The sequence below is a fragment of the Trichomycterus rosablanca genome, chromosome 21 (assembly GCF_030014385.1).
Source record: "Trichomycterus rosablanca isolate fTriRos1 chromosome 21, fTriRos1.hap1, whole genome shotgun sequence".
NCBI lineage: Eukaryota > Metazoa > Chordata > Actinopteri > Siluriformes > Trichomycteridae > Trichomycterus > Trichomycterus rosablanca.
This window is the reverse complement of record NC_086008.1, coordinates 8,858,925-8,875,409: the sequence shown is the minus strand read 5'-3', so window position 1 is coordinate 8,875,409 and position 16,485 is coordinate 8,858,925. Positions and strand designations below refer to the sequence as shown.

The following is a 16,485-nucleotide window of genomic DNA, read 5'->3' as shown; positions in this document are numbered from 1 at the left end:
AATAGTGTGTTCTCATGTTTGCTCGAGTCTTTCATTGAAACATCAGAGGATATCAAGGGCATTATGAACTCGACTTGAGGGAAGAGGAAAAAAAGCACTCTGGCTGTGCTTCATTTAAAAGCACATCGAATGCTCACTTACCTTCCAACACATGCAACAGTAGCATGGTCGGTGGAATTTTAGCTGCTTGCTATGTCCATTTTTCTTATTAAATCTTAAATGCAAGCCTATATTTTAAACCTCCTCACATACCAAGACTAACCACTGAGATCCAACCACTAAACTAAGGTTCTGGTTGGTATATGTTCTAATAGTTCATTAAGAGCTACACAACATGGCCAAAAGTAGGATGACATCTGACCCCTTAGTTGCTTCATTTTACCTAGAGGACTTACAACACAAGTTTACATGGTGCATATTCAAATAAAAGAGCATTTGTGATGAACTTTTGTTTTTTAATTCACTTAATTGGGGTCAGAGTTGAATACCCTCATACGAACCCCAACACTATGTTAAAGGGAATCAGCTCCTTATTATAGAATATACACTAATCATAACATTAAAACCACCTCCTTGTTTGTGCACACATTGTCCATTTTATCAGCTCCATTTACCATATAGAAGCACTTTGTAGTTCTACAATTACTGACTGTAGTCTATCTGTTTCTCTGCATGCTTTGTTAGCCCCCTTTCATGCTGTTCTTCAATGGTCAGGACTCTCCCAGGACCACTACAGAGCAGGTATTATTTGGGTGGTGGATCATTCTCAGCACTGCAGTGACACTGACATGGTGGTGGTGTGTTAGTGTGTGTTGTGCTAATATGAGTGGATCAGACACAGCAGCGTTGCTGGAGTTTTTAAACACCTCACTGTCACTGCTGGACTGAGAATAGTCCACCAACCAAAAACATCCAGTCAAAAGAGCCCTGTGGGCAGCATCCTGTGACCACTGATGAAGGTCTGGAAGATGAACAACTCAAACAGCAGCAATAGATGAGCAATCGTCTCTGACTAGGTAGGAGTGTCTAATAGAGTGGACAGTGAGTGGACACGGTATTTAAAAACTCCAGCAGCGCTGCTGTGTCTGATCCACTCATACCAGCACAACACACAGTAACACACCACCACCATGTCAGTGTCACTGCAGTGCTGAGAATGATCCACCACCCAAATAATACCTGCTCTGTGGTGGTCCTCTGGGGGTCGTGACCATTAAAGAACAGCATGAAAGCAGGGTAAAAGGTATGTAGAGAAACAGATGGGCTACAGTCAGTAATTGTAGAACTTCAAAGTGCTTCTATGTGGTAAGTGGAGCTGATAATATGAACTGTAAGTGTAGAAACATGGAGGTGGTTTTAATGTTATGGCTAATCAGTATATAAACTTATTATAAAAAGTAAGAAGAACAACAAACCAATGGGTAAATAAAAGTATAAAAAACATGCAAATATTGAATAATTATATAATTGTTTATATATTATATGAAGCATATTATTTTCTTTGTTTTTATTAGTATTTGACAGTCAATTTACAAAAGCCAGTCAACAGCACCCGCTCCTACAGTAAACACTGTTCAGTGTTGCCCATCAGAAACATTCAGGCATAAGATTGTGGTTAGCAAAAGTCTTTTTATAGAAACCACAACTCAAAATCTAAAGGTCTCATCAGTAGGGAGATTCCAGTTGTCTAAACCCTGACCCTACACACACACATACACACACACACACACACACACACACACAGACTAAATCACCCACAGTGCAATTCTCACTAGCGTTCAACCCAGGTCAAAACATGGCTACTTACTTACCAAACAACATTCATATACCTTTATAAAACACAGGTAGAATGTTAACGTCAGTCTACCAAGCTCACCATGTTAGCCAGCGCAGATGAATAGGCCCGGTGGATATGGCTTTATTAGAGAGCAGCGCCAGGGCCTGCTCAAGTGGGAGGAACACATGGAGTGGCAGGGTGCCCGGGCAAGTGTGTGTGTGTGTGTGTGTGTGTGTGTGTGTGTGTGTGTTGTTTTCAGTCTGTGTAGAGGGGGTTAGGCTGGACAGGCACAGAGGGACAGCTGGTCTTTTAGTGGTAGTAAATCATACAGACACAGCTCTCACTGCACCCCCATCTCCATCAAATCTTTCTCTTTTCCTAACCCCCCGTATATCAGAGAGGACAAGACAGAAAATACCTCTTCCAGATCAGTGGCCTAAAAATAAATCCAAGCCATGCAAACAGAGGAGAAAAAGACAGGGACAAAAAGCCACACGAAGAAACCAGTGTCTTCTTAATAAAGCACAATTGCTTTTTTTGATCAGGTCAATATTACGAGTATAATTTAAATTTTATTTTATCTAAATTGTCAGTTGTGGAGAACACCAGCATTGCATAATACCTGGGATGTCTACACTTTTTCAGGAGCCAGATGTGGCCCATAAATAGATTTCAATTGATCTGTGCACAGTACCTCTCATAGAGTCCATTTATTGGTAGCCACCAGTATATTTATCAGCTACAGTCATCATTATGACATCATAATTATCATAGTGATAACGGGATGTTTTTGTCATGTGATAACTTGGATGATTGGTGTCTTTATTGTAAATGTCCAAGCTGATTGAATATTTAGCATTTTAGGTGCTTAGGTGGCAAAGTGGTAGAGTATCCATTAAATCAAGGGATCTGGGGTACGCATCTCAGCAGTGCTATCGGCTGGTTGTGTGTCTGTACGGACAAGATTCCGAAATGTCAGATGGGTGGACAAAACAGCCTAGCCATTGGGAGGTGCACTTGTCAGTTGGCTCTCAGTGCTGAACCCAAGCCCTGTTAAAATAGGGGGGTTGCGTCAGAAAGGGCATCCAGCGAAAAAGCTATGCCAAGTCTGGTATGGAGTCCAGATACGCTGTGCTGACCCCTAACGCATCCCATTTTTCTTATCGTCATCTGCTTTGGCTGATAATCAAAGCTCTTGCATTGTATTCATTCTTCATTATCACTGTTTCTAGCAATAAAAACTCATCCCTAGAGTTCAATGTAATATGATTTCTGTTTGTCGTGTTGTCTTTAATTACAGTAGTAAAAAATTCTAACTGTCCCTCTTATTTCCAGGCTGTTTTCCACAAGCCAGACACAAAATCAATCACAGCTCACCTTCTTGTTATACAGGCTACTCCAAATCTACTGGCTAAAATTGAGGGAAGTGATAAATAAGCATGCTCAGCCCATTCCACTGCCCCTTTCAGTAACTCTCCTCCACACAGAGGTCACCTTCCTGACCTCTCAACTGCCTACAATTTCCTCCCAAGTCACCAACACCGTTGCCTCAAAGACAAATAGCTTGTTAAAAATACCCCACATCCAGAGCCTGTGGGAGTCCCGTATCGACTGATGTGGAGCGTGGCCGGCCACATTAATATTCTGTCGACTACACCAGACTCGCTCTTAATGATTACACTGCAATTATTACTGCACGCAAGCAACGCTTCAGGAGCAGAGGTTGTGTGACGGTGAGATAAGCACATGGACGCACGCCATCGGCACACAAAAACAGCCGGTCTGGGAGGGCAGCGGGTCTCAGCCCCACTTCAAAGGGGGCTTCCTTATCGCACCTTGCACACTCTTAAATGGATTTTAAATTTGGCTCCCACCGATGGGAAGGTAGATGAACATGTAACGAGGAAATGAAGAACAGACAGCTACTGGGGCTGAAGATGGGAGTGATTGGAGAGAATACATCACGCGCACGGTTTGGTGGGGGACAGGGGTAGTGCAGGATCTATATTTCTTTGCCTGTAATCACTGCTGACTGTATTTTACTGGTTGCTTCGACGTGAATGAGGCCCAGAGAAAATATGATACATGTGTCAGGAGGGCCAGTGTGTAGCAGTAGATCACGGAAATACTAAAGCCAGACTTTAGATGGGTCATTGAGCATGAGCCTGTGTACACACACAATAGTTGGAGAGCCTAAAACTCTGAGTCAAGAGGTTGTGCGTGTGTTTTTTAGATGTGTGTAAATGTAAAGGGTGCTAAAATAATACATACTGAACTGTAGCTTAAAACTGATGTTTTAATTCAAAGGTTTCACTCATATTAAGCTCATTTCTAAAAAGTCTTAAATTGCAAATACAGTGGTACCTTGTAACTCAACATCCCTAAATAAGTGTCAAAAACAACCCCATTATTTTACATTAGCCTACAATATATGCAGTTCCACTGGACCATGGAATGCATTAACAGGTTTTTCATACATCCTTATGGAATAAAATACCCTGAAACTCAACTCCTTTAAAACTTGACGCCACTCCCAGAACCAACTGACGTCGAGTTTCAAGGCACCACTGTACAAATACAATGAATATCATGAAGACTATGAACAGTTATGGAAGAAAGCTACATTTATCACAGTGTGTGTAAGTTTGTAGCTTGTCTAGACCCAGGGCGCTCAAATGATGTAGCATTGTTTTCGAATCCCAGCTGTGCTATCAACCGGCCGTGTTCCTACACAGACACAATCTGCTAGGTCTTAAAAGAGAGTTAACAAAGCAGGTTCATCGAATGGGTTCCTCATCGCTACTGTAACTGTGGCTCTGATGGCTGGTCGAGGCGTCTGCACGAGGGATGGTTGGTAACATGGATAGTAGAGCGTATGTATGCAATACCACTCTCAGAAAAACTCAAAGAGACCAAAGATCTTATCAGATTACTCTTTTTGTCCTTTATTGTCTCATGCAGGGTTGTAATACAATAACATCTGTGAACCAAATATAGTTATTATGTCCCTATGATTTAAGAGCCTAGGGAAAATTTTGATTTTTAGTCATTGTTTCAAGATGGCAAGAGACTCTGTACTAGAACCCCAGTGGTGGAAAAACTTCCCTGTCTGTTCAAACAGAAAAAAGCCATGATGTCTGTCTTCCCTAATTCCTGGGGGGTTCTTAAATGGAAACGATATGACCTGTGTTCCAACATGCATAAATGGCTGTGCCTGAGGGAGGAATTCAAATGTGTTTCTCATTGCTGCTGCAACTGCAGCCTCTGCTGGCTGGTTTGGGCACCAAAATGGGAGAAGGATGATTGACTGACAGCAGTGCATGACTCTCCATACATAATATGGCTTTCTGTCAGACTCTGCAGGTGAAAAGAAGTGGCCTGTGACTGCACACATAATAGTCAGGGCAGGGGAGGTGCAGTGGTGGAAGTTACAAAGGAAAGTGAAGAAATGCCAAAGAAAAGGATTTAAACTTTGCATAAAATTACAAACCTTCATTTTATGTAGATTTTAAACCGTCCTTTCAAAATCTACAAAATGATGTGTGATATAAAAGTACAAAACAGAGTTCTACTTCTGCTTCAACATAGAATGTTCACAGACTTTAAATTTTCTGTATTTTTGTGTCAGTCCTAACAAACATATGGCCGCCCATCAGATGAAATTAAAAATATCTAATTTATCTGTAAGCTACAGAACAACATACGGATGCCATATGCATCATTTTACAAAACTTGGGGAACAAAATAAATTGGATGGTTAAATTGACCGGTGCGTCTATTACTGTCAAGATTCTGACTTTCCTCAGTTCAATAGGGTATCTCGCTAATGAGAAGAGAAAACAGATGTAAACACTGAGAAAGTAATCACGCTCGACTGAGCAAAATCACTGAGACCGTTTGACGTACAGCAGTGTTGTCTGATACTGACGGCAGGTTTTCCGAAAAATATTTTTCATCGCACAAAGGCTCGGCAGCGAAGTCAAGTCCCACCCTTAATTACCTGCTATTGTATCACACGTCCCCTGCCCATCCCCCGCCACAGTGGGGTCCCATTTTAACCAGGCTCCCCATATGCCCAGGCTCACTTGTTGGCCTTTCCTCTTTGCCACCATCTGGCATATTAGTTCAGCCAAAATGAAAAAAAAGAGAGAAAGAGCTAGTGAGAGAGAGAGAGAGAGAGAGGTGGGGGGAGTGAGAGAGAGAATGACGGAGTAAGAGAGCAATAGAAAGAATGATAAAGAAAGAGACAATAAGAGAAAGCTAGCCCATCTGCTCCCTGCCAGACTCCCCAGTCATTACTGCACAAAGGCAACATTTAACCCACTACGGAAACCATTTCTTCACCTCTTTCTGTCCATTACTTTTATTCTGGGTGGAGGCTGTCATTTATGCTATACATATACTTAAAATATACATATCTTCAAAAAATGCTTGAGGTGACCCGGTGCTTAAAGTGCCTATAAAATCAATAATAACACATTTGCACTCAGAGGGATTCAACTACAATCAGTAAAATATTTACTAGAATGGATTTACTCCCACCCCTAAAAATTTGAATTTAACCCATCACTGAACTGTAGAAAATGAATTTTATTAATTAGTTCATCTTCAATACACACTTTATCTAGTTGTGGTAGGTTTACAGCCCCAGGATACTCGACAGTTAGAGTGCCAGAGCATTAGAAACTTACCGCCACATACACACTCAGTCGCATCTAGGAGCAATTCCGAGTAGCCAGTCACTACTGGCATATTACTACGTACAAGGATGTACCTAAAACCTACCTGTTGTGCTACGATGTCTGTTTTTCTTAATATTTTAGGACAGATAAGTGTATAGATAGTCAAGATGTTAAGTACATTAAGATAATAATATTGTACAGTTTAGTATAGTATAGTGTAATGTAGCTAAAATGACTTCCATTATAGAATGCCATTCTAGAATTATTCAGTCAATAATCATCTTTTTTAAGCAGTATAGCTATTGGTTTACCTAGATTTTCCAGTAGTGGGGTATTAGTATGATTGCTTTTCAAATAAACCATATAAATAGTAAATTAGTGTTATTATCAGTTAAATCAGTACATCAGTTCTACAGATCTACTGGTAAATCAGTTTATGGTGGCAAATAGCATATAAAGCTGCCCTTTTTTGAACCGTCTTTACTCCAATCCAATTGAGGCGGCACGGTGGCTAAGTGGGTAGCACTGTTTGCATGTTCTCCCTGTGTGGGTTTACTTCGGGCACTCCGGTTTCTTCCCACAGTCCAAAGACCAAGTGAGGTGAATTGGAGACACTAAATTGTCCATATATAACCTTGTGAAATGATAAATCTTGTGTAAAAAGTAACTACCGTTTCTGTCGCGGATGTAACCACAGTGTGTAAAACATAAGGTTAAAATCCAAATTAACAAACAAACAAAACTCCAATCCAATGACTGAGGCTGCATTCCAAAGCGGATACTGCTGTAATGAATATTAAATCATCATAGTGATGTCATCATTAGTAACGTCTTATTTTGACACAATATTGTGGTTCATAATGTAGCCATAAAAGCTTTTATTTTTTATTTTTTATGCAGAATATAGGTAAGTACAAGTATGTACGTATGTATATGTAGAGATTATTAAGGCTATTTATTAAATCCTTTTTTTGAAATATTTTAAAAAAAAGTTCAGTCTTAAATTAAAAAAATTAAGTATGACTATTTATCAGTATGACTAATAATCAGATAATACAGTTAATAATTGCTGATATATAATAAAGATTGGATTATTTGTTATTGTATATGACCAATTTCGCTACCAATATGACACCACAGAAGCACAAATGCTATAAAACACTTTTTTTCCCAATGGGAGGCATGATGGGAGGGACAGTGGTAGCCTATAGTGGGGTAGACCTTTGGGCTATTAATTGAAAGGCTGAGAGTTTGAATCCCAGCTCTGCCGTGCAGCCACTGTTGGGCCCTTAAGCAAGGCCCTTAATCCTCTCAGCTCCAGGGGTGCAGTGCATTGGCTCACCCTGTGCTCTGACCCCAGCTTCCAATCAAGCTGGGATATGCAAAAAAAAATTCATAGTACTGTACATGTACATGTATATGTATATATGACAAACAAGGATGTTCTTCTAAAACATTAACAGTAGTTTAATATCATATCAGCTTGTTTCATTAAGAAAATAACAGTTGTACGTTTAAGTACCAATCTACTTTGTGCCTTATAGACTTTGCTTAAGTGGTGACAGTCCTCAGTCATTCACAGGAACTCCCAAAAAAGGAAACTACAAATTTGACCTCACTGAATGGGAATAGATTTGCATTTATCACTGTGCAGGTAGGCCATGTCAGGTACCTTGTCAAGCACCGAGATTGTGGTACTGATTAAACGTGGCACCTTGAAATGTCAACTCTGGTATTTAGTTGGCACAAAATTAACAATATTTTTGACAGTCCTAATCTTAAGTGCTATTTAAGCATGACAACTGGAAATCAGTCATGGCTTTTGACATGCCCTTAAAGTGATACTCATTTCATGAGTGTGTTAGTCAGCAGAGTTCAGACAGCATTACAGAATCATGCCAGATGATCTCAGCTAATATTTTTAAATCAGTCACATCATTTCAATAGCCACATCATTTCTGAGTGATGTAACCTCAGGAAAAACCAACCTAACATTCCCATTTAACACCAGTCAGGATGGGAAAACGACCCACTCAGCTTCTTATCAGAACGCCCCAGGGGTGTTGAACCAGTGGGCCTCGATCTTGCCCTCCCCTGACAAACTCGCACCACTGAGCACAGGCAGCGTGGTGGAAACGACTGACAATCAAAGCGCTGTCGTCAAACACACAGCACCGAGCAAAGATCCCCCTGTCTGCTTCTTATAGCACACACACACATACACACATCGATCTGGTTTCTATCCGGCTTGTCATCACAATGAACCCTCGACAGGGCTAAACCACAGGGGTGATACTGGAGACAAATAGAAAATACACTTCACGACAAGTGGGTCTCGCCGGACACCCACATCCATTTTTTATTAACCTGGACTCTGATTCGGATTCAATAAGCTCCTTTTTCTTATAAACACTTGTCAATATTGTTATTTTAAGGATAAATTCTACGGAGATCGATATATCCTAAAGAAATAGAAGCAGCTGGTGGTTGAATATTTCTTCTCAGAGATTAAAAAAAAAAACCACATGCTATTTGTAAAAGCCCACAGACACGCTAATGGAAATGACAAACACAGAGCACCCTGACCTCTGCATATTCACACCAGCTAATTGCACATCCAGACGCAGGGCTTTTTAGAGCTCTATTCCTGGCCGTGCGGTCACAGGGCACCTTTGTGTGGGCGAAAAACATTTCTGTAACATTACACGCATTTTCCAAGCCATTCAACAACACACCTAGCTTTTACCACAACTCTCACAAGTACCTCAGTGAGCACTGAGGATATCGGTAATCCCCGTTACAGCTAATCATGGTAATTCATCAAAGGGGGCCAGTTTGTCGAAACGGCCACAGTCCTTGACAACATGATTTCATTAGCAAAAGGGGAGGGAAAGGAGGCCGTTCCGGCAAGCAGCTGTCACACGCCGAGCACGCTGAGGTAAAGCCCTATTCTCAGCAAACCTTCACCGGTTTCAATTACGCACTAACCCCTGACCCCACGCAGCTTGGAACTGAGAGACGCGAAGAGGTGGCAGCCTCAACGCCTTAACGTGCGGATACAGAAAAGATCAGGATTGGATTATTCATAATGAAAAGATCACCTCAATTACACACTGTGTACACACACATGCAAATAACGGTCTACCCCGACAACTGAAACTGGAGCGTAATCCAATGTGTAGTGTAGTGTGTATAGTGAGTAAATGTTGTGTTGCTCACATACTGCTTAATACTACTAGACTAGTATATTATTTGGTATGCTGCCTTAGTCAAACTATATACAGCTTCAAACAGGGCAATATTACACACCATTTTCCACCATAAAGATAACGGTGTAAATATTTCAGTGGAGTGGACTTGCTAGAAGCAAATTACCCATTTGAGATAATCTTCTTCAAAACAAATATCAAAAAGAATCCATAATGATGAATAAAAAATAATAATATCCAGTCAACAAGCACTTTATCAGGTGCGCTATTCTGGTACGTACATGAATCTATTGTTTAATATGCTACATATACCAAACGAATGAACATTGTGGGTATACAATAACTGACAGTGTGGTTATACAATTACTTACCCATCTGTTGCTCTGTACGTTTTGTCACCACCTCATTTATCAATTGATTATTGATAAAGTACCCTCATTCACCAGATTTTATTTGGGATATGGACTATTCTCAGCTTTGCAATGATACTAACATGCTTATAACATGATATTACCAAGTACACAGTGTTGAAAAGACTAAAGAAAGATCAACACTGTACATGTTAAAAAAAATAGAAGTTTATAACTGTACATGAATATTATAGGTGTTCCTAATCGAGGGGTCAAATCCCAACAACCCCCCTGCACCTGATGCAATCATACCAGGACAACACACACCACCATGTTACTATGTTACCATGTTATTATTAGTGCTGTTGCACTGCTGAAATGATCCACCGGCTAAACACCATTGATTGAGAAATAGGGTGACAGTGCACAGAGCATCAGATAATCACTACACTACAGTCAGTAACTGTATATTGTATACTCACAAAGGTCATCCGTATAGTAGCTGCAGCTTATAAAATAATCAATAATTGTATGTACCAGATTTGTTTACCTAACAAAGTGCTTATGTACATTAAGAATATGAGAATATGAGTGTGGTACCCATCAGCATGACTCCTCTGTCCTAATGGCTGATGTAACTACTCAGTCCTTAAAATAATTTCAAATTAGTATAATTATATATGATGTGTAACCATCATATAGAAAATACAATTAAATAAACTACATTTATTGCATAATACAGACGTGATGAAAATATTCACTGAGTAATTCATGTACACAAGATCATTACTGGTTAATATAATAAAATTAAATGAATTAAACTAGGTTGCTGGTAAATTCTATCCAATTAGATTTAAAAAGTAGAGATGTTACCACCTCTGTGCAGGAAAATAAACCGCTTTACTACAGGCAGTCTAAAAAAATCAAATTACATGCTGACTCATGTAAATGCTCATGTCAGATTACTAAAGATGTCAGTAATCGGATTATTACCAAATTGTCATTTCCTGCAGTTATCTGATCATTTTGTACATATAAATGCACCAACAGCACAGTAAACTTGGTTTTATCTACCATGCGGTCGAGGGGTCGTGTGTGTGTGTGTAAGGGGGGTTGGGGCTTGGCGTTTCTTCACCTCTTTGGAACGCTTTTCTATAGACATGACTATCCTTTAGAGGATGGCGCGAGACCACCTCCTCTGTTCCTCCTCCTGCCCTTTTTGACCCTCTGTCTGTGGTCAATGTAGAGATTGCCAGAAAGAGACAGCTGCACTTCAGGCTTCCCACCTCAAACCCCTGTTACTTCTACAGCCTTCACCCACCCACCCCCAACCCTGGTCATTCTTTCCCTCCCCCTCTGCATGCATCAAATGCTTTGAAGCCAAAACTGACCCCCAAGCCTTTGTTGATGGCTAAATCTTTAAACCTCCGTAAGTGAAAAGTTGCAGTCTGTATCTTTTGGGAATCTATGGACTTCCAAAGTTTTCCCCATTATCAGTATTTTTAATGTATTTATTTATTTATGTAAGTTTAGGAGTACTTTAAGCATGTATTTTAAACCACATAATGTCAAATTAACTCTCCATTGAAGTCTAATGCACACAAATGTAGCATAAGCAAACATTATTTGCTTGAATTTCAGTGTTAATAAAGTGCTGGATGAAGTAATTGTGATAAAGTGCTATTTGTAGGAAAAATTCCCAGTTTTTTCATTCTCTATGCCAACAATTCTTTAGTGTTATCGAATAGAAAAACGCAATTATTGTTAGCTTGTGGTCCATCGACCGAAAGATGCTGATGTCTGCACTTCAGCTTCGATTCCGTAAGCATGCATTTTCTCCCTAATTATGGGTAAATTACAGGCTCTGTCTGTGGGAGCACCAGCCACTCCTCCCCATCGCTTCCAGAATCCTCCACTCTTACCGTTTTACTGCCATAAAGTTGACAAGGAAGGGCAACAAAGCACAACAATTGTGGTGCACTAAACAAAAGAAATCGACCAAAATGATCTGTGTGCTTTTTGAAATAGAGCCACAGAAAACATTGCACTTATCTGAAGGACACCAGCATTTATCGAGGCATTGACACAATTGGAGCTGTCACTGACAAATCTGTCCAAAATACATACTTGACAGTGTTTTGGACACAGTATCCATAATACCCATGCTTCCTGTGGTTGGCCTTCTTGTCAGTGTACCAAGAGCACTAACGAGGGATGTGTGGATGAATTTAGAAGTAGTGCAGAGCAGAGTAGGTGCAAACACTGATTACCTTGTGTTGTACACAATGAGCCGTGGGTAACAGTAAAGCAGTGCACAAGCACCAAGGAGTTAATGGCTGAAAATTATATGAACAAGTGCTTCTTGAACAGGTAAGCACTGTAATTTTGCCTACACCCACTTTAATTTTTTTATCCTAAATCATCCCAACAAAAACTCTTTAGTCTGCATATTTTTACTGACAAAGTTGGTGTGAAGTAGATCAGAACTCCTGTAGCTATAAAGCATAATCCACATGTAAATCTGCTCAAGTCCTTGAGTCTAAAAGCCAGAGAAAGTTAACAGCAGACTTGCATAAGCAACACAGTCGAGCCTGGACACCCTTCATTTGACATGCAGCCAACGGAACAGTTACAGACAGAATTGATAGCATGCAAAATACAACAGTCTAACCTTGGCAATGTGCCAAACATTCTAGTCTTCTATAGCGAAGACTATAAAGCCATTTCCAGAGCCAGACACAAAGAGGTAATGCAAGCAATATTAGTCAATGCTGTAAAATTAAAGATAACAAGATGAGACTGGCCACCCAAAACACGTTTTACTTGTAGAGTTCTGTGTGAAATGATAAACTATGGAAACCATGATCTCTACTTAGGTCACTTGAAAATATGTTTTACAAGCCTATTTTGCTCTTTGTCTAGTCCCACAGATTAGTCTAGTGTTTACTATCACATAGCAGCTATTGATCCTGGAGGGTAGGGCTATCAAACCCTTTCTTAGAGGCAGATAAAACCAGGCAAAGCATTTTTTTAAACTGCTGCATGTTAAACTGCCCTAACGTATGAACAAACAAAAGCTTAAGATTGGCTACTGGTGAAAATAGGAATGTTGTCTACCCATGGAGAAATGCCCATTAAAACCCCTGGTCGCTAACAGCTGTGACATATTCATTATTCAAATTTCCAATCTATTGATTCCATTGATCTATTGATACTCTAAAGATTCTTGCTAATGCAGAAAGTGTAATAGGAGAAATCTGAACAAATAAAAAACTGATACTCACTCTCTTTCTGGGAGGTCCGAGATCTTCCTCCTTTCCACCTTTGCTGCTTCTGCCATGCTTGGGTGCCTTTTGCTCGCCGGGTTGTTTAATGGTGACACGAATCTCAGGGGGACAGATGTAGTTCTCCAGGTTCTTGGGTGGCTTTTTGGCCCGCTTTGTAGTTTGGATCTTCAGCTTAAGGCTGCCCTCCGAGAAATTAGCCTCTTTGATGGAGAATTCCTGCTCCTCAAGGTTGTCGCCCTGCACCCACTTCTCGCTGTCAGCATTGGAAGTAGTGTCAACGTCCTTACCCAGGCCGAGATCTTCATCCTCCTCATGGTCCTGCTGATCACTGCTGAGGACAAGCCCTTTGACTGGGGTGGTCAGTAGGCCTACCTCAGTGAGATCAGCCCTGTTGATAGTTGTTACGGTGGAGAAGAACTCCTCATTTTCTTTGGACCGGGGAGGGCGGGTTAAGTCCCTTTGCTCCATCCCAAAGCTCGGTTCAGAATTGAACCAGGAGGGAGCCGAGATGACAGGGGGACACCGGTCACAGGTGGATTGTGTTCAGCTGTAGTGGGGTGTGATGAATCCTAATTTACTGCTCCCGGAATCGGACAAATCTTGTAAATGGACGCATTTCCTGATGGGAAACTGTAAAGAAAAGAAATATAAAGCAATTTAAATAATGTACATCAATTTACAAAATTATAGCTGTAAGGAATAAAATGGGCAGTAGTTAGTCAAAGCAGTTGGAGGTTTCTAAAGTGCTTCATCAGTTCTGTAATTAGTACTATTAATGGCCTAGTCCATAGGCGAATTGTTCTTTGTTGAGTGCACCTGCAAAAATACCCCACTCTATAATCATTTCACATTAACCAAGCATCATCAGCTGGCTTAATAAGACAAATGTCCTCACATTAAACAAGAGATTAATTTCAACCAGGGTGCAAGCATCTACCACTGACTGGACTGATTGGAACAGTCACACCATTCACCCCGGGAGAACTCCTAGACACCGTAATTACATCACTGACCAGCTCATTTGCTTTGGTGGTCAGTTCAGTAACCCCAGTCCTGGTGTGAAAGTGAACAAATGAGGCCTCTAGCCCAGTGATAAACACCTCTCAGACATCAGACAGACCACAACCTGCACAGTCAGAGACCTGGAAAAAACCAATTAGGCACAAACCCAACATCTTTGCTGCAGTCTGCAAGGCATCAAAGAGGAAACACAAATTAGCCTCACTCATTTCCTTTGGACCAATTATTATATGAGTGATGGGAGTGATACAGAGCATAAGCTGCTTGGAAGAAATAGCTGGAAAGACAAGAGCAAGAGTCAGGACTTGACACGTACTTGCTTTTTTATGAACATATAGATGACCAGATGGGTTAGGAAGGACTAGTCTTAAGTGCAATACTAAACTAGTTTTGGTTTGTCTTTATTTTAGCCAGAGCATATAATCCATCATATTTTTTACATGTAATTCACTTACACATTCCAATACACTGAACACATCTAACTTAATAGAAAACAGATTCTTTTATAAGACATCACTAGTGTACAGTTAATGTTTGCATGAGTTACTTGCACTATGTCTTCTTATGCCCCTGTTACCACTGCACGGTACCCTACAGTATGTGGCTTTGCCAAGTATCCTGTACCAAAGTCGGTTTGGTCATTCTTCTTGAGCAGGGATTAAGCATATTGAATCAGGCTGTATGGGTGGGATAAGTCAAACAGGTCAAACAGAATTGTCACTGAAGTGAGACAATGCAAGCGCTCTATATAAAACCAAACTACAATAGATTAAACACCACAACAACCACAAAAGGGCAAACCAAGAATTGTCCTGTTGTTGCCACAGCTATTGTTTACAGTTACATTACAGCAAACTCCTCCTACATTCCCGGAGTACCCTTGTGCAATTGGAAACAGACAATAGCACATTAGGTACAGCACTGATAGCAATGGATTTAGATAAGTACCATAGTGTGCTATATGAAAATGGGCTTTATTTACTCTAAGATTGTGAATGATTGGTATTGGTAATGGCTGATGATCAGAGTTTCAGATCAGAAATAAGAATGGGATTGGAACATTCCAAAATAATAAAGTTTTCTGTGCTCTTTTACCACTGTTGGTTACCCCTGCCTGTTCCTCTGGTAAAGAGTTTGTTTTTTAATTTGATGGTGGACTGAGTAGCTGGCAGGGTTGCACCATTCTTTTGTTTCATCTCAAGTCTGTGCAACTAAACAGCACCATTTGAAGTTATAGTCAATTTGTTATCAGAGTAAAGTTTCAGGTCAGAAATACTGTTACACTATTTTAAGCAGGATAGTAAAGGACAACCAACAGATTATGGTTGATCAAATCATGTTATGTTATAGCTTTATGTAAGCTAATTGTCTACTTTTATATGGACATATTAATAATGAGAGAGTGCTGGTTATGTCCTTAATTGTAACAACAGATTCATAGATGCTTAACAAATGTGTTGTGTTGCATTAAGTACCTGCCTACAAAAACATCCCCTGTTAATGTGTTGTAGATTATTTACTAAATACATATTATTGCCTTTTTGCCCATAAATCTACACTTAATCACCCATAGACCCATTCAGACCCTTTGCTGTGGCACTCAAAATTGTGATCAGGTGCATCCTGTTGGCTTTATTATCCTTGAGATGTGTCTAAAACTTAACTGAAGACCACCTGTTGTTATTTAAATTGACATAATTTGAAAAGGCACAACAGCATATTTATCATCTGTCTGCAAACCCTTCAAACAACCCACCAAAGTGTGTCACAGTAGTTCATATCATGACATGATTAGTTATAACAATCTGTTCCAAGCACAATCCCAACAACACTCACTTTAGATCTAACACTTGACCGTAATGGTTTCAAGTAACTCCCTTAGCAGCAACTGTGTTGAGTTGTGTGAGCGCTGATGGGTATTGACCAAGGCCTGCAGAGTTTATTCCTCTCACTGGCAGAGCTCGAGCTTTCATCCTGCTTAACCGCTGCTGCCCATGTGTCAGACTGCTCTCAGTGTCATTTTCCTGTTCGGTTAGCAGACAACTGAGAGATGAGAAGCTGAAAACAATGGCTATAACCTGAGTGCTTGAATCCTCAACAGACTAAATCGTCTGTCCATTACATGGTGACAGTCTTAATGGTTTAATGCTCATCCATTCC

At 40.3% G+C, this 16,485-nt stretch overlaps 1 protein-coding gene across 1 annotated transcript in view; it reads right to left on the bottom strand.

Annotated features, from left to right (window-relative positions):
* setbp1 (SET binding protein 1) overlaps positions 1-16,485 on the bottom strand; it is a 63,902-nt gene that overhangs the window by 35,518 nt on the left and 11,899 nt on the right. The window contains exon 2 of the mRNA XM_063018073.1: positions 13,303-13,935. Coding sequence (XP_062874143.1) covers positions 13,303-13,773 — 471 coding nt within the window. The 5' untranslated portion in view covers positions 13,774-13,935. The remainder of the gene's footprint in view (positions 1-13,302; positions 13,936-16,485) is intronic.